Source organism: Solanum dulcamara, chromosome 4, assembly GCF_947179165.1.
Source record: "Solanum dulcamara chromosome 4, daSolDulc1.2, whole genome shotgun sequence".
Taxonomy (NCBI): Eukaryota; Viridiplantae; Streptophyta; class Magnoliopsida; order Solanales; family Solanaceae; genus Solanum; species Solanum dulcamara.
Genome location: NC_077240.1, coordinates 79,766,282 through 79,789,804, shown reverse-complemented (window position 1 = coordinate 79,789,804; position 23,523 = coordinate 79,766,282). Strand labels below are relative to the sequence as shown.

At 32.8% G+C, this 23,523-nt stretch overlaps 3 protein-coding genes, 1 long non-coding RNA gene and 1 other non-coding gene across 8 annotated transcripts; 3 read left to right on the top strand and 2 right to left on the bottom strand.

Annotated features, from left to right (window-relative positions):
* The first annotated feature begins 1,273 nt into the window (after nt 1–1,273).
* On the top strand, nt 1,274–10,526 carry LOC129887797 (cysteine protease ATG4-like). Of its 2 annotated transcripts, none has more exons than XM_055963025.1 (8): nt 1,274–2,178; nt 2,295–2,380; nt 2,758–2,808; nt 3,000–3,379; nt 5,046–5,184; nt 9,755–9,810; nt 9,897–9,967; nt 10,052–10,526. In XM_055963025.1, exons 1-8 carry the CDS (start codon nt 1,701–1,703, stop codon nt 10,273–10,275), a joined length of 1,485 nt encoding a protein of 494 aa, XP_055819000.1. In that variant the 5' UTR covers nt 1,274–1,700; the 3' UTR covers nt 10,276–10,526. The 2 variants fall into 2 exon arrangements, with proteins under 2 accessions (XP_055819000.1, XP_055818999.1); XM_055963024.1 differs by having other exon boundaries at nt 2,758–2,892.
* A 955-nt stretch (nt 10,527–11,481) lies between these two features.
* On the bottom strand, nt 11,482–13,304 carry LOC129885172 (agglutinin alpha chain-like). Of its 2 annotated transcripts, none has more exons than XM_055959371.1 (2): nt 13,072–13,304; nt 11,482–11,888 (listed from the first exon to the last, which is right to left on the bottom strand). In XM_055959371.1, exons 1-2 carry the CDS (start codon nt 13,273–13,275, stop codon nt 11,553–11,555), a joined length of 540 nt encoding a protein of 179 aa, XP_055815346.1. In that variant the 5' UTR covers nt 13,276–13,304; the 3' UTR covers nt 11,482–11,552. The 2 variants fall into 2 exon arrangements, with proteins under 2 accessions (XP_055815346.1, XP_055815347.1); XM_055959372.1 differs by having other exon boundaries at nt 11,482–11,879.
* Nucleotides 13,305–13,948: 644 nt separating this feature from the next.
* LOC129885171 (uncharacterized) lies at nt 13,949–16,349 on the bottom strand. Of its 2 annotated transcripts, none has more exons than XR_008766066.1 (4): nt 16,174–16,349; nt 15,196–15,325; nt 14,886–15,101; nt 13,949–14,204 (listed from the first exon to the last, which is right to left on the bottom strand). It is a non-coding gene; the product is annotated as an uncharacterized LOC129885171 (long non-coding RNA). The 2 variants fall into 2 exon arrangements; XR_008766065.1 differs by having other exon boundaries at nt 16,169–16,347.
* Nucleotides 16,350–18,539: 2,190 nt separating this feature from the next.
* On the top strand, nt 18,540–21,983 carry LOC129887796 (probable ribonuclease P/MRP protein subunit POP5). The gene is made up of 4 exons (XM_055963023.1): nt 18,540–18,690; nt 20,787–20,977; nt 21,082–21,219; nt 21,649–21,983. The coding sequence occupies exons 2-4, from the start codon at nt 20,800–20,802 to the stop codon at nt 21,795–21,797; spliced, it is 465 nt and encodes a 154-aa protein (XP_055818998.1). The 5' UTR covers nt 18,540–18,690; nt 20,787–20,799; the 3' UTR covers nt 21,798–21,983.
* A 500-nt stretch (nt 21,984–22,483) lies between these two features.
* On the top strand, nt 22,484–22,556 carry TRNAA-AGC (transfer RNA alanine (anticodon AGC)). The gene has a single exon. It is a non-coding gene; the product is annotated as a tRNA-Ala (tRNA).
* Nucleotides 22,557–23,523: the final 967 nt, after the last annotated feature.

Genomic DNA, 23,523 nt, shown 5'->3' with positions numbered 1-23,523 from the left:
TGTAACACCTTATTTGGATGATTGTTACCCGTTGTTTTGTATTGTATTGTTAGTTCAATTATCATGTGTTGTTTTGATTGTAACTCGAATTTATTATATCGCATTGTTTAAATTCATCGTTAGGTAATGACAAAAAATCTCATTCCGTGTAATGATTGATTTGGTGTAACCACGTCGTTACCTTAATATTTTCTTCTTATTTTGTTTTTACTTATTAGTACTATTTAATTTATTTTATTTTATTATTTACCCTACTTTCTATAGTAGTTCTACCCCATACCTACTTTTCTTGTAACGATGGAGAAAGACACAATATATTCAAATATTGTATTGAATAAAATAATACAATTCGATACATTACGAAAAAAATATGTAACAAAGTGAAGGGGTATATTTAAAGGAAAAATTACAAAGAAAAGCTAATATGTGATACATATTTACTATACAAAACTATAATTTAAAAGAATTACAATTCGTAACTATAGTTCAGGTTTTATAGCAAATTTATATCTCCTCTCTCTCCCTCGTTCGTTGTTTTCCTCTCTCTGTCCTCTTTCGCTAGCCACTTCCCCTCTCTTTGTGGCTCAAAGATACAAATACAAATGGTAACCTAAATACACATGGTAACACATAAGCACAATACACAAGGCAACATATAATTACAAATAAAATTTATTACGAATTACGACATTGATACAATTATATTTAGGTACAAATTATATTTGTTAATATACTTGATATAATTGATTTGCATCAACGAATTGAATACAATCGTCTTTGATAAAAATCAATTGTATTGTGATACAATTATCGATCAGATATATAATTATCGATCAGATGTACAAATCAATCGTATATCTCTTGCATGCCTCATCTCTCTCACAAATATGGCTCGCTTCTCTCTTCCCTCTCCCAAGATCGCTCTCCTCTTTTAGTTCCTAGTTTTTAATACAAATCAATTGTATCAATCGTATTCATGATACAATTATTGATCAGATATACAAATCAATTGTATCTCTCTCACCTCTCTCTTTTCTCTCCCAGATCTTGCTCTCCTCTCTCTATCAATCTCGCTCGCTTCTCTCCTTCTTCTGACATGTTGTATAGATCTCTAATTAAGTCTGAATTATAGTCATTTTCGAAAGTTTCTCATAGTTAAATGACTAGTTTGAACTTACCCAAACTTAGGGTACCATTTTTGTTATTTTTCTCAAAGATTATCATACAATATAAATCTCACTCTTCTCCTCAATTTTCTTCTTTCCTCATCAAAGGCAATTTCGTAAACGCCACTTTCTTCAATTTTTTGACCTCAATACACGCCAAAATTCCCTTCAAGTTTCCAATCATTAGTACCCAAAATCCCATAATTTCCCAATCTTTACTTCAATTATCACAACCCCAGATCAAAATCTTGACAAAATTAGCCAAAAATTGCAAGTTCTATGTAGTAATTCCATGTTAAAATCTCCCAAAACCCCATAAATTCACAATCTTCACTTCAATTATCACAACCCCAGATCAAAATCTTGATAAAATTAGCCAAAAATTGCCAGTTTTATAGTTTTTAAAATCCCCAAATCCCATAAAGTTACAATCTTTTCTCCAAATCTCAGTACCCCAGATAATTTTTTGACAGAAAGTTGCCAGTTTTAGAGTTCTTTTTGTACCATGTGTCCTGATTCAAACTATAATATTTGATGCCTAAAAAAACCCAGTTCAGTATAAGCTCATCTGATTCAGATTCCCCAAGAAAAAATCTTGGTTCTTCTGTTTCTACAGAGCCAGGACCAGGACCAAGCAGTAGTAGTAGCTGTAAGGTTAATAAATCTTCTGTTTGGTCTGGTTTATTGGTTTCTCCTTTTTCAATATTTGATAGTGAGCCAAAAGGGTGTTTGAAAAAAGGGGAATTTTGTTGTTCAAAGAAGTATAATGGTATTGTTGGCATTGGTTGGACTAGTGCTGTGAAGAAAATGATAAACAGTGGCTCAATGAGGAGGATTTTTGGGATGGACAAAACCGGGATTCCCAATGGGTCTAAGAGTGATATTTGGCTTTTGGGTGTTTGCTATAAAGTTGTTCAAGATGATGATTCATCCATAGAACCAACTCAAAGTGAAGGTTTTTCTGCTTTTGTTGATGATTTCTCATCTAGGATTCTTGTTACATATCGTAAAGGTGCTTAAAGTTGTAGTCTCTTTTTTTTTTGGCTCTGATTAGTTTGATGTGACTATAATTTGATTTGGTGTGTGGAAGATATGAATTTGGTTATATTTGATTGAATGTAATTACAGGTTTTGCTCCTATTGGAGATACTAAATATACCAGTGATGTTAATTGGGGTTGCATGCTTAGGAGCAGTCAGATGCTTGTTGCTCAGGTTTTTCACAGTAGCAGAACTCCTTTTCTTTCTTGCTATTCCTTCCATCCAATTTATGTGGCACAATTTGACTAAGCACACAGTTAAGAAAGAAAGGAAGACTTTTGAAATATGTAGTCCAAAATAAGCGACATATATTTGTGTGGCGGTAAATCATCCTATTAAGGATTAGAGGGATTTTAAAGTTAAATTATTTCTAAATATAGAAAGGTGACATTCTTTTTGGGATAGACTAAAAGGAAAGTGTGCCACATAAATTGGGACAACGTGAGTACATGTTAGCTAAAATCTGTATATTCTTACCTTTTTGCCATTTTGTGAATTTCCAATGCTTACTGTGCCTGGTATAGTGATGTTGATGATACCTGTATATATAGGCTCTGCTTCTTCATCGATTAGGAAGATCTTGGAGAAAATCTTTGGACAAGGTACTCGAAAGTCAAAACACTGCAGTATTTTCAGTTGTTAAAATGCTCAATTTCCAATTTAAAACCACGATAATGCACAATCAGGTTCTCATCTCATATCTCTTATCCGAAAAAAGAAAAAAAATCAGGTTCTCATCTTTTATATATATAGTGTTTTAGCATGAATTTTTAGCATGATATCTCATTGGCAGCCGCTTGATCAAAATTATGTGGAGATATTGCACCTTTTTGGTGATTCTGAGGAGTCAGCTTACTCTATCCATAACCTCCTGCAAGCGGGCAAGACTTATGGTCTTTCTCCTGGATCATGGGTGGGTCCATATGCAATGTGTCGCACCTGGGAAACATTAGCACGCAGCAAAAGAGAAGAAATGGGCAATGCAGACACGTCTTCAGCTATGGCTATCTATGTTGTATCTGGGGATGAAGATGGAGAAAGAGGTGGAGCGCCAGTGCTCTGCGTTGAGGACACTGTCAAGCATTGTTCCGGCTTGTCAAAAGGCGAAGTTGGCTGGACACCTGTTCTTTTCTTAGTTCCATTGGTTCTTGGACTTGACAAAATCAATTCAAGGTTTACTTTCATTTATCTTATTTTTGTCATAGTATATCTTTCTGAATTACGGTCATAAATAAATCAAGAACTTGGCAAGTAAAACAAGATTGTGATTGAATTATTTGGTCGTGGTGTAAAACACGTGGTGATTTCTTGGGGATCTATAGCAACTTTAATGCTATAACTACTATTTCATTGCCTGTCTTGCTCTATTATAATGAAATTGTATGCAGATAAATTCGAATTGCTACTCACTGTCAAATCAGCATCTGTTTCATGGAGTTAACTGATACCATGTGGCTGTAACAACTATTTCCCAGGCCTGATAAGGGGAAGTGGATATGCTGACAATTAATTTCAATAACATCCTGTTCCGTATCGTGCATTGTAATTTACTAATTTAACCTATGCTACATGGGCTTATGGAAATGGTTTAACTATGCTACACAGACTTGGCTATGGTCGTTGGACATTCTGATGTCAAAAGTCGGACTCAACAATTCTGTTCTTTATACAATGTAGAACTCGGCTTTGTTTCCACGCTTTTAGTTTTTTCTACTCTAGAATGGAAAATTAGATTTGGTACACTGTAGTGCTAAAGATCTTTGAAGAATCTTTCATAGAATTTACCAAATTCTACTCGTATATAAACTATTTCACTATTTTACCAAATAAAGAGTCTCCCTTACCATTTAAGATTTAGATGTTGTCTTGACAATTGACAAGGTACTCCTTAATCTTGGACAAGTTCTTAGCATTTCTTGCAAAATACTTCTCTTGAGGTAATCAAGTATCTTCTTTTCTCGGGCACAATACTTTTCTTGGGGAAACCATGCATCTTCTTTAAGAGGAGTGGTAGGTTACATTGATTAATACTACCTAGAAGGCTAGAACAGTAAGCACTAACATAATGAGCAAAAATGGAAATAATTTAACGGAGATCATGCTTTGTAATCTCAGAAACAAGACTGAATAAATGTATCACAGACTCATTTGAAGCCTATCTAGTCAAATGACTTGATCTAAAACCATTACTTTATTGCAACAAGGGTAGATAGAAGACCCTCGTAATATTGCATGTGATCCAAGGTCACAAACTAATATTTGTTACTATGCAAAATCTTCCATTGTTTTCTTTCTCATGAGAACATGAAAGAAGAATGGCACTACCAGATACTCTGGCACTATAAATCTAGCTGGAAGGTGCTTGCATTTAACAGTTTAACAACTGAAGATTAATTATATATTTAAAAGATACTGCTAATCATGGTTGTTTAAACTATACCTTTCCAAGTTTGAAAACACAAGAAGCACTTCTATAGGTTGATCACCAGCGTGATAATGATCTAACTATGATGAATCCTCTTCACTGAATAGAGCGGAATGGATATGAGTGATTCATATGGTTTTCTCCAGCTAATTTGAGATTTAAGCTTAGATGATTTATATAGTTAACTCCAACTAGTTGGATTGGTGTTTCGTTCATCTTCATCTTGAGTTATGACACATCTGACCACTGCTAGAAGACCATATCTGATTAAGATTAAAATTGTGGATTGAGTTAATGTTTGATGAATGATTTAATATTCCTACTGAAAAATCCAGAGCCTTTATTTTTGGTTATAAAAAAGAAAAGGCCAGAGCCTTATGTTTACTGAACTTCCTTTAACTTATTCTATGTCAGGTATCTTCCTTTACTGGCAGCTACATTTAGTTTTCCTCAAAGCCTTGGGATCCTAGGTGGCAGACCTGGAGCGTCAACCTACATTGTTGGCGTGCAAGATGATAAAGCCTTTTATCTTGATCCACATGAAGTTCAGCCAGTAATTATCTTTCTTTTTGGTTGCATATCTCTGCTATTTCACACGTTACGATGGGAATCTCAGTTATTTTGTCGTTACATAAATTTTAGGATAAACCGGGGAACCTTAAAATCAAAGTTTTTATGTTTGGATGTTATATATGGAATTTAGCTTCTTTCAATGCTGGCTGAGTTCAGCAGCCTTTTCATTACAACCATCAAGAAAAACAATTATTATGTGGTCTTTGTCACGCTTTTTGTGTGTACTAAAGCTTGTTTATAAAGGAGAGGTGGGGTGATATGGGCTCCTAGGTATTAGGTAAAACTTCGATCTGATAGAGCTGATCTTTAATTTTGATTGAATGAAATGCGTATATATGCAATAACAAAACCTGAAGCCTGAAATGACTGAAATGGGGACGAGAAATTGGGGTAGTTGTAAGAGCACTCCACTTCCAACCAAGTGGTTGGGAGTTCGAGTCACCAAGGGGAAGTGGAAAAGCCATCATTATTCGCCCCTTGTTAAAGGATTTTGGAGTAGGCTTTATCTAATCAAGAAAAGACTTGTAAATGGAAACTGACTGGATTCTGTGTATTGTAACACAGAATTAAGGACTCACCCAGAACTACTCACAAAAGAAAACTTTTTGAAGTGTTATTTTAAGAGCTCTTACTGTTTGCTGAAACTATATCCTTCTCTTAAAGCGTTTTCTCGATTCCCACTTAGAAAATAAGCTTCTATGCGAATCTCTAAGTAGAATATATTCTGACAGATCTTCGCTTCTTTAGAGGACCTTCGTAGAATCCTCTACGGGCAACAGAGCTAGCAAGGATACCCAGCTAAAATACTAACCATATTGCTGTAGTGGGAGGGGTGCTATAAAAAAAACCAATCACCAAACTACATTTTCTGTTCTCTTCCCAGTGCCTTAAAATCATGGGTTTCTCCAATGTTCTTTTTTATTCTGCCTACATTTCTATGGTAACCACGATCAACATTTAATTATTATCATCTGACAATGCTAGTACATTCAGTGGTCATGTGCTATGCGTCCTGTTTAGTCAGTGACACCGCTTTGCTGGTCAACTCCTCCTCCTGGAAAGCCTTTTATGTAACTTCACAATTTTCAGTAGCGAAAATTTAATATTGTTCAGTGAATTTCTAATCTATCTACATATTCCTTTCAGGGTCTTGATCCATCAGTTCTCCTTGTGTAGTTTCCTGACACTACCAAAAAGGAAAAATAAAAATATATTTTTCCCTTTATGATCTTTCCCGAAAACTTTTCCTTCGTGTCGAGTGGACGTGTAGGGAATCACTCTCTAACAAATGAGTATTTCTTAATTGGTTGTTCAGTTTTCTAACTATTTTGACTTGTTAACTTTCTCTATGGTGCTTGTGATCTCATTTGTCATGTGATTTTAACATCTGAAGTGTTACGGGCTTATCTATTGGGATGTAGAATCTACTGCTTTATTATCTGTCTGATGAGCCGGTTGTTGATACTATAACTGATAATCTGTTCTTATATACTTCATCTTATCAATGAAGTTTCAATGTTTGAAGTTTAATTGTGTAATCTAATTTCATGGATTAGATAGGAAGGTGAGGAGGTCGAGGATTCGGTTAGAAGGTTAGTAGGTAGCCGAGTGTTGTCGTACTTTGTTTCTTTTTCTTCTACGTGTATTACTATTTATTGCTACCTTTGATTTGTATCTTGTTGTTTTGCTGTCGTATTTTCTTGCTATAATGCTTTGAATTCTTCTTTTCTGTCAAGCCGGGGGTCTCATCGTAAACAACCTCTCTACCCTACAAAGATAGGAGTAAGGTCTGGGTACATCCTACCGGTTAGAATAGGACTAGGTATATACAATCCTACTTAGAATAGGAATAGGAATATGAATAATAAATAGTATCCTACTTGGTAAAGGATTGTATTGTAGTGTGTATAAATAGAGTCTTTGTGTAATAATGTAGAGACACAATTCAATAAAAAAAATCATATACAGTAAAACCTCTATAAATGCATATGCTTGGGACCGGGAAAAAATATTCATTTATCGAGATTATTAGTTTATCGATAAATGCATAAAATATTTATTTATTGATAAATAAATATTTATTATTTTAGAGAGTATTTTGCAGTATGTGCCATAAGAAAGAAAAAAAAATATTTGAATTAAGAATTTCAAAAGTTTAAATCTAGGAAACTAAAAAGTGTAGTCTTTGCATATTTATTATTTAAATCTAGGAAAGCTAAACGAATTTAGTGAAGTTTAGTGTTTCTAATTGTATTCATGTATATAGAATATGAAGAGATTTTATGTTAACTATAAAAGGAAAAAGCTACATGTTTAAAAATCATAATCCAAGTATAATGTCTTCTCATCATTTGAAAGGCGTACAAAAATCATCTTTAACCAATAAAATAAGAAACGCAATATGTGAGTATAAGAAAGAGAATCCAACTATTAGCCAATAAGATTTGCAAGCATGGTGAAACAAAAGTTTGATTTGACTATTAGTCAATCAACAATATCACACACTCTCAAAAGTTAAGGATGAGATTAATTTTGGTTTTGGTGGGAAGAAAAAAAATCAACTATAGAATCATATTTTAAAAAGAAATAGTTGTTGGCCTAGTATTATTGATTGATTAAATATATATAAATTTTTGATGTATTCTAGTAATTATTACTTTATATTTTTTCTGGGTCTTCAATACTTTATTTTTAATTATTATCTAATGCATTTAGTGAGAATATTACTTTAATATAACTGGCCCAAGTCGGGATCGGAGAAAAATATTCATTTAGCGAGATTATTACTTTATCGAATATTACTTTATCGAGGTTTTACTATATTTTTCACATGGTATAAGAGCCTCTACGATCTTGGTAGAGAATCAAAGTGCTTACGCTGTGGGCGGGCGGCACCCATATATGCAGCCTGTCTGACCAATGGTTATGTTAAAAAAAGTAGGGCCAATGATATATACATGAACCCTATATTTAGGGAAAGAAAATTCAGTCAGATAGGTCACAGTGCATTAATTTTCGGTGACTTACTGGGATTGATATCCTTCAGTGTTTGTGTAGCACCATTCCATCTTTCCGGTGACTACTTTTTCATATTTAATTTGTGTAGCATTGTGCCATCTTTCCGGTGACTATTTTCTCATATTCGATTTGTGTAGCACCATGCACCTATCTGGTGATACTATCTCATATCTGATTTGCGTAGCATCGTGCATCTCTCGGGCTACTTCTCATATTTAATTTGCATAGTACCTTGGATTTTTCAGAACTACTTTCTCATAGCTGAGTTGCAGAGCACTGTGTCTTTTCGGTGACTCCTCAAATTTGATTTGCGTAGTTCCATGCATCTTTCCGGTGAATCCTCAAATCTATTTGCATAGGATCGTGCCATCATTCTGACCCCACCCGTATAATTTGTCTTTTTCAATAGCGTCGTGCCGTCAATCCGACCCTACCCATATAATTCTTTTTTTCAGTAGGATCGTGCCATTGTTCCGACCCTACCCATATAATTTTATTGATCAGATTGTGACCACTTTCAACCATCAAATCTAGTAATCCGGCGCATGAGCGTGTTTCAACCACTTTTACGGTGACTTTCTTGTTTAAGATCTACTCATCCCTTGATTTTGAGACGATCCATATATTTTATATCAGATTTCGAGCACTTTCTGTTTCAGATTTACTTTTGTCAAAACAACAAAACAAGAAGGTATACTCAGATGTATGGGCTGAATTACAATGATATTTTCTCTCTTGTGGCTAAAACAGCATATGTCAGCCTTTTCCTATCTATGGTTGTCGTTTGTCATTGGCCTTTTAATCAGTTGGACATTAAGAATGTTTTTCTCCACGTTGATCTCGAGGAAGAAGTCTATATGGAGCAACCACTTGGTTTTATTGCTCAAGAGGAGTCTGGTAGCCTTGTATGTCCTTGTATGTCGATTGTATAAGTCACTCTATGGTCTGAAACAGTCTTCTCAAGATTTATTTGGGAAGTTTAAAATTGCAGTTCAGAAATTTATCATTCTGTGTTTTATCAATATTATTCATCAAATTCAGTATTTCATGCAAAGATCAAGCACATTGAGATTAACTGGCATTATGCATCAAATTTAGTATTTCATGAGAAGACTGAGCACATTGAGATTGTCTGTCAATTTTGTAAAGTCGAGTGATTGATTTGCAGATATCTCACCAAGTCCTTCATCGGTCCTCGTATTAATTACATTTGTAACAAGTTAGGTACATATGACTTGTATGCACTAGCTTGAGGGGGAGTGTTAGAATAAGAATAGATATATACAATCCTATTTAGAATAGGATTAGGAATAGTAATAGGAATATGAATAATAAATAGTATCCTACTTGGTAAAGGATTGTATTGTAGTGTTTATAAACAGGGTCTTTGTGTAATAATGTAGAGACGCGATTCAATAATATTTTTTTCATATATTTCTTACACTACCCTCGCGGGATTTCACTGGCTATGTTGTTGTATCTAATTTCATGGATTGTAGGGTGTATTGTTCTCTTATCTGTCTGGTGTGCAGGTTGTTGATATTAAAATGGATAGGCTAGATGTTGATACTTCATCTTATCACTGCAAGTAAGACTTTTTGTTCTTGCTTCTCTTCTGATTTTTGCATTTCCCCCCATTTTTATCACATCATGGCTTTTTGACTTCGATTGCAGTACTGTAAGGCATTTTCCGCTGGATTCAATTGATCCCTCCTTGGCTATCGGATTTTATTGTAGAGATAAAAGTATGTATCCAGAAGCCGCTTCTCGTCTTACCATGGTTAATACGAATCGATTCTTGACCAATAACTTTTGTATACTTTCTGTAGGTGATTTTGATAATTTCTGTATACGAGCATCTGAATTAGTAGATCAATCAAACGGTGCTCCATTGTTTACCATTACTGAAACTCGTAGCTCTGCCACATCAGTTGAGTATAATGACAGGTTGACTAGTGATACTGGGGTCCCGGAACTGGACTCCTTCGATGCTGTAGCCCCCGGTGAATCAGATGGTAGTAGTAGACCTGAAGATGAGTGGCAACTCCTTTGATTTGACAACACTTTTCAGGATCAAACGTTGTGTAAATAACTTCGTAGGTGATCTACTTGATTGCGTCCGTGGCCTTAATGTGTCGCGACTTGTTTGATGCAGACGATTTCGGGTAAAATTACTGCTGTAAGATAGACATACTTGTGTAGGATTCATCTCTTCTTTACACTTTGATGTTGTCTATAAATTATCCAATTGATTCGTTTTTTCTTAGTACACAAATGCAGAAGATTGAATAGTTATTCCTCTAATCGTCCACTTTGGGTGTGTTCGGTATGGAGGAAAACATTTCCGGTTTTCTCTTGTTCGGTTGACTTAAAATATCTTGAAAAATGTTTTTCGAATGGACTTATTTTCCCACTGTGTGTTGCTCCTTTTTCTTGGTGTTTTTGGGTGTAATTCCTACTTCTCTCTTGTCTTGAATAAGGGGCTTGGCTTAGTTTGGGTTGCTTCACTTGATTTAGGGTGTGTTTGGTACGGTGGAAAATATTTTTCAATTTTTTATGTTCGGTTGGCCCATTTTTTTTGGAAAACATGATCTATAGAAAAAACAAAACTCTTAATAATGAGGAAAACGACTTCCTTACGGAAGGTGTCCTCTCTGTCCTTCAACACAATGCATTTTCACCACTTCCACCCATGTTGCCTACATCCTTACCACCCCCTATACTGGTATACCCTACCTCCACTTCCACTTGTTTGGATTATATACAAAAGTTTTTAGGATAATATATTCTGCTTATGTATCAATTACAAAAATAAGTAAGAAATTACTTATTTTTCTCGAGAAAATATTTTCCTTCTCATCGAACAAATCCTTAGTCAAAAACATTTTACATGAAAACATTTTCCTTGGATTTGCACTAAGTAGATTTACTAAGGAGGTGAATCACTCTTTACAAATAGGTGTTTTAACTTTAGCGTTCAAATATAAAACTTCTAATTGAGAGTGGAACTTAACTTTAGGGTTCAAATATAAAACGTCTAATTTAGAGTGGAACTTAACTTCAATCTGAATTTTTTCAGTTCCGTAAGTTTGATATTGATTTTAAAGCGACTAAACTTACAAAAATTTTAAAAAATTTCTGAGTCCTAAAATCGGCTATTTGTACATTTGCCCCTACGCCCTTCCTAGCATAGAATTCGAGGAGGCAAAACCTTGCTTTAAGGAAAATCTTGAAGGAATGATAAAGTAAATATCTCTTTTTTTATTAACTTCGACAGATCTTTATATTATTTATATTACAAGTACACATGTATTTTTACAATTTGTACATTCAAGCATCAATTACATCAATTTTTTCATAATTAATGTCTTTTTTTGGAGTTTTAATAATTGACATTGGTTTGATGTAAACTCCAAAACTTTCAAGTTGACCACCAAATATTGTGCCATGAAATCCATTGAGCCAACCATCATCCAATACATTTAAATTGAAATCTGTGTCTTCATTTGTCATATAAGTAGGTTTATTTTTTGGAAATGGTCCATATGATTTTTTATTGGTCACAAATGTAATTGATTTCAAAATTCTATCTGCTCCAAATATTCCATGACGACCATTTACTCCAATCAAATATTCAGATGGATAATCCAACTTGATCTGCAAATTCTTTTAAAAAATATTGTTAGATAAAATTAATGTTGGATTAGTTTTGTGACTTTACTTATATAACAGGTAAAATTTAGTAATTTTGTTGCACAAAAAATAGTTTTGCGACTTTACTGATATAACGGATATAGTTAGAAGACCATATATGAAATCAACTCACTTTTGTGACTAGACTAATATAACGGGTAAAGTTAGACGACCATATATAAAATCAACTCAGATATAATGACCCTTTAATGGGACTAAACATGTTATTGTATCAAAAGTATAACTGTCGTAGATTTAATGACACGAGAAGAAATTCCGTGACTCTTATGATAAAACAGGTAAAATTCAGTGAACATCTATGATATTAACCTAAAATGTTGATATGATCATTAAAAGGATTAAGACATGTTATTGTATCAAGAGTAATCATGTATCAATAACTATTATGTTTGAATTTTAAGGGAGTTGTTTTCGACTATATGAGTCCTCGATGATAATTGTTGCTAGATTTCTAATCAGAAGTAATTTTACACCAAAAGTTTAATAAAGAACAAAATTTCCATAAGAGCAAACAAATTGGTGATAATCCAATTTACAATTTCATAAATTAGTTTAGTTTATGTAAAAGTGCTTAGTACAAGAGGTAATTAAGTAAGTCATTTTATACAAAATAGTTTTGCTTTAACTATATACATAAAACAAAACATATGAAAGTACTCCAATAACAAGAATACCATATCTAGTGAATCCCACGTTGTGGAACCTGAGGAGAGTAGAGTGTATGTTGATGACGAAATTAGAAATATATCAAGATTTAATATATACATATGAAAAATATTTTTGATCTATACACTTCGTAAAATTTTCTACATACATAGTATAATATTTCGATTGACCCCGTTACTACATGTGGCTACACCACTGTGTATGTAGACCTTATCCCTACCTGTTAAGGCAGAGAGGTTGTTTTCGATTTACCCTTGACACTTGCAACAACAACAAGATGCTCAGTGAATCCCATGATATGGGGTCTGAGGAGGATAGAATATACATATACCTTACTTCTACCTCGTGGAGGTAGAAAGGTTATTTTCGATAAATCCTTAACACAAGTAAAGCATTCTCAAAGCAGTTTTGAAAAAGAAAATACGACAGTAAAAAGACACAACACAAAACATACAAGAGTGAAGCTTACAATTTCAAGATTTTCTATATGATCACCATGTCTCTCTGACACAGAAAAATTTCCATCCTTGACATATAAAAATTGGAGATGGCTAACTGTTCTTCCATAGGAAATAAATATCATTGCAATATCACCTACATCAACATCTTCCCATGTTGTTCCTTTCAATTTACTACTTGTCACGGTTTCAATTTTGAATCTCATATTTTCCATTTTACAAGATTAATTTACTGAAGATAGAAAAAAAAAAGACAATTAAATTGTGAGTCTCTATGTCTATTAGGACCTTATTATATACTATTTTTTGTTGCATTCATTTATGCCTTTCTTTAACATGAATTTGAGATTTGGAATTTTACTTCAATTGGTGGACCCTTTTCCTTTTCATGAAGAAATGTTGTTTATTGAAGAAACATACCTTTGGTATTATTCCCTATGATCTTTTTCGTGTGTCGTCAACAACAACATATCTAGTATAATTCCACACATGGGATCTGAAAAGAATAAAATGTACACAAACATTACTCCTATCTCGTAAAGATAGAGAGACTGTTTCCGACAAACCCTCAACTCAATTATCCTTTTTTATATGTCTTTTACCAATAAATTACACCCAATGACTTGGAAATTGGAGGTCTTAAACTTGTGACCACTGCCCTCGGACAAAGCATCAAGATAAGAAGTGAAAACTGGTTAAACTTGAAGTTTTGTTCATTGGGCAAGCGAGGACAAAAGTTCAATGCCACCCTCCTTCAAGGTCATTCTTGTAAATCACCCGTCGTTAACGGCCACTTCAAGGAAGGGAAAAAACAACAAAGAAGAAGCTCTATTTGTAGGATGACAAATATTCATTTCCTTCTATGTTTTGCAAAGAAAAATTCGGAAGTTGGATGAACACTTCTGATTATATTTCATGCAATTCCATACACCAAAATGTCACATTAAGTTTAAAGGGGGTGGGGGTGGGGTGAAGAAAAGAAAAAAGAACATCTTTGCTATGAACCAAAACACAGCAAAAAGTATCCAAAATGTCTTAGCTAAAGGTAACTTTACTATCTTCCTCTGCCTTCTCTTTGATTTTCTTTACATCCTTTTCTATGATCTTCACAACTTTTGTTCTATAAACATCATTTCAAGATTCACTGCAATATGAGGGCAAAAAAGAATCCGTTAAATACGTGATTTGCAGGGAGTATATCTTGACAATCGACATATAATATAGGTTAAATACACTACGATTCTCTTTCTTTTCCAGACAATGATTTTAAATATATCACGGGATGCTTTTTTCTCATCTTCAACTGCAGGAAATACACTAATGAAGGATGATAGAAAGTCTATTAGTACTCGTGTCAAAGTTGAGCACTTAAAGACAGTACAACCGGTCAAAATCAAGCTCAACCATAATCACTCCGAGACAAGCTTTACGAGCTGAGAATGGGCCTTGATACCACTATACACATTAAATACTAAGCATGAATGTAAAAGACTATTTTGAGCACATATCAAAATCCAAAAGGATAGTGATGTGTTATTTACTTTCAATTCTTCAGAGACATATCACCTATGCGTAAACGTTCCAGATAATGCAAATTTGATAAAAAGGTTTTCAACTTCTTCCTTGTTAACATCTAAGACAGCAAATTTAAGAAACGACAAATCAATAAAATCACTTCTTGAACGGAAGAATTTGTTTTTACCAATTGGATCTGCCAAACAAGATTTTGACTTGCTTCTTGACGGTAAAATAAATCTAATCATCCATAAAACTAGGAATAAGCTTGAGATAAAAAGGACTAGAAAATTTATGCAAGAATACTCACTTTACTGGTCACAGTACTTGCATTCAGTCTTGATGGAAATTTACATAGGATTCAACGGGTACATGAGTGAACGGCGCCATAAGTACCTCCATCTACGTGAGAGGACACTCGTTCTTGCCGCATCTTTAAGGGGTAAACAGCAAAGAATTTGAATGAGTGCATCATCATCCAACTTATTGAGAGATTCACCTTCTGAACGGATCATTATTTCACAAACTGATACAATAGTAAATAAATCTTTTTAGGGGTAAACGACAAAGATTCTGAACGAGCATGATGCCATCATTCAACTTATTGAGAGATTAAATACCTTCCAAATTGATTGCATTATCACGAACCGACACGGCAGAAGACGACATCGCCGCTCCCTTTGTCATCTTTTGAGATTCCGTGAAGTAGCACAACACAACAGGCAGAATTTGCGCAGACAGATACACCGCCTAACAACAAATGGCAAGATTTTTTATGCAAGAGATAGGAAAAGGTTCTCTAATCAAGCATCAAACTCTAGTTTTTTTTCCTTCTGATTATTGTAAGTTTATCATCATATCGAGTTAAAGCTACAAAACAAGCACGAACAATTCAAGTACTCATCAAAATTCAAAAGGAGGAAAGCTACTATTCCTAATACTAATACTGGAACTTAAAATTTTCTAAGAAACCAAGTGAATCACTTTCTCATAATTACACATATTCCTTATCATTTTTAAGAGTTGATTTCTCAAATGGTTGCTCACTTTGTTTGGAAAAAATTAGAATCGAGAAGAAAGTCTGCCTTTATGAGATAATAACTATTAATTGAGCAACCATCTTCGAAATCAACCATCAAACACAAAAAACTTTGCAATGCATATACTTACTTAAGACACCAAAACTAATTCATTTGCTTACGAATAAAAAATTAATCGAAAAATTCTCAGAACACAACAATTTTTCCCCCCACAAGAATCCTAATATCAATACTCCCAACCACACCACCACCACCCAAAAAGAAAAAAAAAACTTTTCTTATTCTTCACAAACTCAATTCCACAAAAAATGAATCTTTCACATGACAATCTAAAATGAAATTTACAACAATTACATAGCATTGAAGCACAAATATATATATATATATATAATAATAAAAAATTGAAAAAAAACAAAAAATTCTTATTCTTCACAAAATCAATTCCAAAAAAAATGAATCTTTTCACATGACAATCTAAAATGAAATTTACAAGAACTACATAGCATTGAATCACATATATTAAAAAAAAATTACAAAAAGGAAAAAAACGAACCTGACCGGAAAAGCAGCCGGCGAGCTACAGTGGTGGTGATTTCCGATGGGTGGGTGGGGGGGCAAAACTAGGGTTTACTTCTCTCTTTCTCTCCTTTTGCTTCTTTTTCTACTACTCTTTGGAGTTTTTTTTTTTTCTTCAATGGATGAAAGATTTATCAGTGACAAGTGTTCTTATTTATAGTACAATTTTTAAGGTCTTGTTTGGACATGAAAATTAGAGATATTTGAAATCAGATTCGAAGTTGAAGTTTGACTTGTATTTTTTTCTCATGTAAAAATCCTATAAGATGTAAAAATTATCAAAAAAGATTATTAATTTTTATATAATTTTACGAAAATGAGTGATTTATAGTTTTAAATAAGATATCAGAATATGATAAAATATTATATCGATAAATTACATATTTTTTGTGTTATTTTTATAAATAAATGTTTGTGAATTTTAAATTTATTTATATATATATATATAATTTTATAAAGATGTAGTAATCAATAATAGTAGTAGTTAATTATTCTTTAATATAATTCTTTTACATGGTATGGGTAATCTTTTCATGTTGACCATGAGTCTTTTTTCGCAAAATTTAAAATGATATTTTTTTTATATAAAATATAAATTTATGAGTTAAATTTTATATTTTAAATAAAATTTGAAATTGTGATTTAAAATCTCAAATCGTGTTTTCTGAAAATTTTGGGATTTGATTAAAGTCATGATTTCATATCTCATGTCCAAACGCAAGCTAAATAAAAATTTAATTTTAATTCCAAAATCAGATCCTCCAAAAAGTAGGATTTTTACTTTTTTTTTTCAAAAATGTATTTGACACATAAATATAGATTTTTATATAAAAAAATATCCATTATTTAAAAATTTGCAAAATAATAATAATATAGAAAAGGCACATTCTCAACGTGAAAAGATTATTCGTACATTATGAAAAATAATATTAAATAATAGCTAGTTACTAGTATTGTTGATTACTATTTTTTTATAAATTTATGTGTAAAGTTTGTAATAAAAAATATTAATTTATAAAAGAAACACAGAATATGTGATTTATCAATATGATGCCTCGTTATATTTTGCTTATAAATTATGATTTACTTATTTGGTAAGATTGTATAAGAATTGACAAAAAAATGATAATTTCACAATTTATGATTTTTTTATATTTTAAATCATGTCCAAATAAGGTTTTAGGATACTTAGCTCCCGTTTGATTATATATTTTGAAACTTTAGAATTGAGGCTTCAGAAAATTTGAAAATAATTTTTTAAAATTTGATCCAAAATTTATAACAAAAGAAATATTTAAAAATTAAATTTTCAAAATCTACTAAGGCCAAATACTAGCATAGTTAGTTACCAATTTTTAATAAAACAATTATTAAGTAATGTATATTATATATGTAATTATCTTATAAATAATTAATAATTTTGTATATGTGTACAAACTAATGTCTGTTTTATATTTTTTGTTCAGTATTTTTGACTTTTAAATCATAGTTAAAAAATCAAAATTCATCTTGATTAGCGGATTGTAAATAGATAATAAATATTACGTTGATATTAAAATAATCATTTTTATTAATATAATTATTTGAATAATTTTTAATGAATAAAGGATGGATCGGACACCTTTGTTCTACCCTAACTTGACACCCAGCCCACCCCTGTAAGCGAGCTTGGTTCGATAAGGGCTCACTTTAAGGGGGTCAAGCGTTATCAGGTTTAGTCGTGCACCATCCATCATCCACAAAATTCAATCAGAACTCGATATATATATATATATATATATATATATATATATATATATATATATATATATATATATATATATATACATGGTGTTTGTCCATAAGATTTGAAATCGAATTGCGTTTGTTTATGAAATCTGCATAAAATTTCAATTCACGATTTCAAATTTTAAACTTGACAACCTATTTGCCAATATTCGAACTACGATTTGTTCCAATCGAGCATATGAACACACGATAAAATATTTTATATTAAACACTTTCGATTAAATTTTTTCAAAAAACTTTTGTGTATGTTCTTAAGAGTTTATTAGACTAGTTAAGTTAACAATATATGATATACAATCTCATTTAATTATATATGTTAATCTTAATTAAAAAATATTTGAATTTTAAAACTTATTAAAACGAACTAAAAATTCTTTTCCAGTATTATCTTATTTTGAGGACTTGAACAAGATAATATATTTTAAGTGATCTACATAAATAAACATTTGCAACACAAGCAAATATTTTTATATATTTTAATTAAAAATATTTTATCATTTTTCGTGATTAATTGCATCAAAGGTTCGAATGTGTAAATAAAATTGAGTCCACAAAGCCTATTAAGCCAATATTTTTCCCAAAATCTTCTCTCTCCCCTTCTAAAAAATCCCAAAATCCTCTGTTGCTGCCCCTCCGCCGGACTGCCACCGTCACCGTCGTCCTGCCGCTGCTGCCCGTCGTGGTCTGTGTTCCTTCCACCACCAAATTTTAGTAAGTTTCTCGAGTTCCACCAAAAACTTGATTTTTACATACAAAGGTGAAAATTATTTAGTCTTCCTCGCAGAAATTTTGCTTTGCCCCAAAATTTGTAAACTATGATAGCGGTATCTTAGCTTCCATTAGTGGCTTGATTATTATCAATAATACCGATTCGATAAGAGCTCTTGGAATTTACTTATTTTTTGGTGAAGTGTATGGTCGTCTTTATCTAAAAGCTTAAAGCTATTAGACAGAACATACTTTTATTATTTAATTGTATTTTGAATACGCCCCCTCAGGTGCTGGGCTGATTCTTATTCGTGAGCCAAGAGATTTGATCTCAAGACCTCTGCGTACTCTTGATACCATATTGAAGTGTGTGACCTATCTCATCTAAAAGCTTAAGCTACTGCAAAGAGAACACTTTTATTATTTAATTGTATTCGCAATATTTTTTGACTTTGAATGCTGCTATTTGATCTTGCTATGATTTGCTTTGTAGCTTGAGCTGCCGTAAGAATGGCGTAAATGGATGATGTATTTTTGTGAAAGTTTATACTTTGCTAGAATCATAGTTATCACCTTTTTCCACTCGATCGATTAGTATACAGAACCCAAATAACAACATATTCAGTATAGTTCCACAAGTGAGATTTTGGGATAGTGGTGTGTAAGCAGCCTTACCCGTGCCTTATGAAGGTTAAGATGTTTCCGATAGACCCTAAGTAAAACATATTCAAAAAAACAAGTAAAACAGAAACGGTAATGGGGAAGTCATGCTGAAAATAATTAAGAAAAGAATAAATAGCAACAACAAAATGTACGATAATTGAAGTAAAGGAAACCACAGGTAACACTAAAATCGAAGAATAAGACAGTAAGAGAGGAGATGAATAACCAAAATCTAAGTCTAAAATAGATCAAACTGACCGAATGTGTACCCTATTTCGACCATGTACATAGCATCGTGTCTATTTTCAAAGTAATTTGGCACCCGGTACCTCCAAATCTTGGATCCTCCTATGTCTCCTCTCATCTTCTATTGCTCCTTTGCACATAAAACTAATAATAGAAACTTAACCTCTTAATCACCATAACTAACATCCTCTTTACCTTCTTGACCAGCTACCACACAGCCGCCACTTCTTGTTTCTCACACCAAAAGCATTGTTCTTTTAGCATTTCTTTTGGGTTGTAATCACACCTTGAATCGAACAAATAGAAAGTCAGTTTCTTAATTCTATCCACATCGCTCATTTTTTATTTTATTTTGTGCCTATTGCAGTCCGTAAATTGATGATGTAAGTTGAAAATTGACATTATGAATCTACTTTTTGAGTTTTCTTTTGAATTGATAACCTTACCATTTTGTAAATGGTATTATGTATGTCGTCAAATAGAGGTATTATATGTGTGAACTTGTGTGGTTTGGTGAACAGGACAAGTCTTAACACTTTAGTTTAGATTGTTTCTTGTTTGATGCATGAATTTTGTTTTTCCATTCCGTTTAAATTTTAAACTACAATGTTATTTGCTTATGGTTATTCATGGTTTGTTTAAGCTACTTAACAAATTCTTAGCATGAGTTCTTGGTATCCGTTTGTAGCTTTCTGGTTCATTCAATTCTTCCTTATAGAAAAAAATATAATCCTATGGTAATCATATTAGTTTCTTTTTTTGGGGTGATGTGAAATGTATCATACACAGTGTAACCCCACAAGTTGGGTATGGAGAGGGTAGGATGTACGCAGACCTTACCCTTACCTTCGTAAGGTAGAAAGACTATTTCTGAAAGACCCTTTGCTCAAAGGGCATGGTGATGTGAAATGCATTTGTGAAATATCATTTTTTAGCAATTAGCAAGTTTATTCTAATTCATCATGTATTTTGACCGTGATTATATTCAATTTAAGCCTGTGAATTCACTCTAGGCCTTCATAACAAGGTGATTTGGAATTGCATATATAGACTATAGCTTATAGAAGCCATTGATCCTGCTTCCCTCATGATTGTTTTATCAGGAAAAGATTATATGCATGTCTATTTTTCTTATATACAATTTTAGTAAGTTACATATGTATTATGTTATTTATATTGTTGCTCATTAGGTAAAAGAAGATCATGGTGGGATTTAAGAATAGATACTTAGTTATGGAGGTTTATTTGGATCCAAATAAAACCACTGCATCAGATGAGCCCATTGTAATCACTCAATTCAACTTGACCAAAGCCATCAGGGACGTCATTCTTACAAACTTTGGTGAGTGTGGCCTCGCCTCATCAGCAAATTCATTTCAAGGTGAGTTTGATTAGTTTGAGCTTTTTCCTTTTGAGCATGGCGCTTGCCTGCTTTCTTCTTCGTGGAAATGTTGGCACAATTTCAAAAGTTTATATTTTGTGCAGTGAAGTATGTGAATCCAATTACAAAACTTTGTATCATACGAGCATCGAGAGAGGATTATCAAAAAGTTTGGGCTTCAATAACCATGGTCAGGAGTGTAGGAAGTTGCCCCGTGGTGTTCAACCTACTAGACCTAAGTGGTGAGTTGTAGTGTCAAAAAAGTGCCTTAGAGCTATGTTGCTCGGGCTCTTCAAAAATGACGCCACACACGTGTTGGATTCTTCAAAAAATACACTACTTTTGGAGAATCTGACACGTACCTGTCGACATTTTTGAAGAGTCCGAGCAACATAGCCTTAGAGCAATACAATGTTCTCTTTTGAAATCGTTTTAACATTGTTCGCTGAATGATGCATAGCGGGGTTTTCTACTGGGTGTTTGCATGTACGGTACCGCTTTGGGGTCCTGACTAATCCAGATTCCTGCTATTTAAGGCCCATTAAAGGAGGAAGTGCTTCCATTCTCCGGGCTTGAACCCGAGACTTCTAGTCACAACCCGAGACCTTATATCATTGATGGGTTTACTTTGCTGCAAATATAACACAGTAGTATTACATTTTCTCCTCCAGGTAGTATCAGGGCATGTAGAACTGCAGCTTTGAAATGTGATGATTTCAAATTTCAGCAGTACAAGTTGATGGCCGGAGCTCGCCTTACACCAGAGGTTCAGCAGCAAATGCAGAACTATCTAAACAAGATCAAAGTTTTGGAACACTAAACATGACTAGCCTCCTGATAACATGTTGTGCACGCAAGCTGGTCCATACACCACGGTTATCAAGAAAGTCTCTTGACAACGTGCCAATTTGATCGTTAGCTGGTTCCAATTTTTCATTTTTTGCTAACTGTTAATTGTACATCAATGCCTTCAGAAACTTGATGAATTTGATGGTTCATGACATTGGGACGTAGTACTATCTTTCCTTGGCCTTCGTATTTGACAACATTTATCTCATTGTATCATTCACAGCGAGAACAGTAATTTGAAGAATATTCAAATTATTTCGTCTAATATGCTAATAAATTTGGCTGCAATGCAACATAATTAAGGACACGTTTAACTTAATCATGTTAAACAAGAGGGAGTTGTTCAAGTGGTAATTACCCTCCAGTTTCAATTCTAAGGCTGTGAAATTGAGTCATCAAAAAAAACAAAAAGCGTACATTTTCTCTATACTATCACTTTAACTCTTTAAGGCGTTGTTTGACATGCAGATGAGATAGACAAAGATATTTCACCTTCTACATGAAATAGCTAGTCATCTTACTAATTACCACTCATAACTAAATACAGAATAAGGTAATCTCATATTTTATTTCGGGATTGCTATCTTTATCTTGTGTATGGAATCATTCCTAAAACGAGAGTGAATACTTATTAGATGAAAATAAAAGAAAAACATAGGGGATGTAGCTCAGATGGTAGAGCGCTCGCTTAGCATGCGAGAGGTACGGGGATCGATACCCCGCATCTCCACTTTATGTTATTTTTAATAACTAGTTTTTTTTTTTGGATCTGGAAATAATTTAACATGACATATTTATATTAATCCATTTAATAAAAAAAATTGTTTTTCTTATAAAGAAAAATGGATTGATTTTGATTAAATTACAATCACAAATGAACATTACCGCAAACTATCAAAGCACCCTCAGTCAATCGTCGATTTGCGTTTAAAATTGACCAGTACAACTTGTATCAATTTGTGAACTTCATCGTACTCTACCTACTTATTCCAACCTATTTACATCCAACTACACTTTTTAATTAGAGGTTTAAAATTTAAGTTCTCAAAGTAAATAATAATAATTCTTAATTAATATTTTGAATTATGAAAGTGGATAGTTCTTAATTAATATTTTGAATGAGAATCTCCAAGATGGAATTTTTGACATATTTAAATTCACCAAATGAAGTGGGAGTATATATATATATGTTCATCAATCTCAATGCAAATAATTTGATTTTTAGAGTAGGTATCATTCTTTATTCTATTGAACAATCCTTGTATAGTTGCAATAATTGTTTCGATATAATATTACTCATTAAATCCGGATTCCCGTTAAAGAAAAGACACTTTCTATTGAAATTTTTTTATTATCAAAATTAGAATTCGAGATATTTAATTAAGGTGAAGAGATTATATTTATTCCATCACAATTCTTAGTTATTCCATTTTAACTTTGATTCATACTTTTATCACTAGACTCAATATTTGAAATTTATAAATTCCTACGGACTTCAAGTTAATATTGTAATAATTATTAAATTTAAATATCTATAAATATTTAATGAATCTCTCGATATGTATATCTAGTTTGAGAAAAGGCTATTGAATTTCACGTAAAATCAGCCTTCTAGGTCTCTCGACTCACCTCAGGCTTAAACGACAAGTTAAAATTATCTTTTTTTCTCAAACTTTATAGACTTAATTAAACTACAT

What these genes read in the sequence shown, in the direction of transcription:
- LOC129887797 (XM_055963024.1), top strand. Translation starts at nt 1,701, where the DNA reads ATGCCTAAAAAAACCCAGTTCAGTATAAGCTCATCTGATTCAGATTCC. An exon ending in TCTTGTTACATATCGTAAAG is followed by an intron (nt 2,179 to 2,294) that starts GTGCTTAAAGTT and finishes ATGTAATTACAG; the next exon opens with GTTTTGCTCCTATTGGAGAT. An exon ending in GTCAGATGCTTGTTGCTCAG is followed by an intron (nt 2,381 to 2,757) that starts GTTTTTCACAGT and finishes CTGTATATATAG; the next exon opens with GCTCTGCTTCTTCATCGATT.
- LOC129885172 (XM_055959371.1), bottom strand. Translation starts at nt 13,275, where the DNA reads ATGGAAAATATGAGATTCAAAATTGAAACCGTGACAAGTAGTAAATTG. An exon ending in ATATAGAAAATCTTGAAATT is followed by an intron (nt 11,889 to 13,071) that starts GTAAGCTTCACT and finishes ATTTTTTAAAAG; the next exon opens with AATTTGCAGATCAAGTTGGA.
- LOC129887796 (XM_055963023.1), top strand. Translation starts at nt 20,800, where the DNA reads ATGGTGGGATTTAAGAATAGATACTTAGTTATGGAGGTTTATTTGGAT. An exon ending in ATCAGCAAATTCATTTCAAG is followed by an intron (nt 20,978 to 21,081) that starts GTGAGTTTGATT and finishes TATTTTGTGCAG; the next exon opens with TGAAGTATGTGAATCCAATT. An exon ending in CAACCTACTAGACCTAAGTG is followed by an intron (nt 21,220 to 21,648) that starts GTGAGTTGTAGT and finishes TTTCTCCTCCAG; the next exon opens with GTAGTATCAGGGCATGTAGA.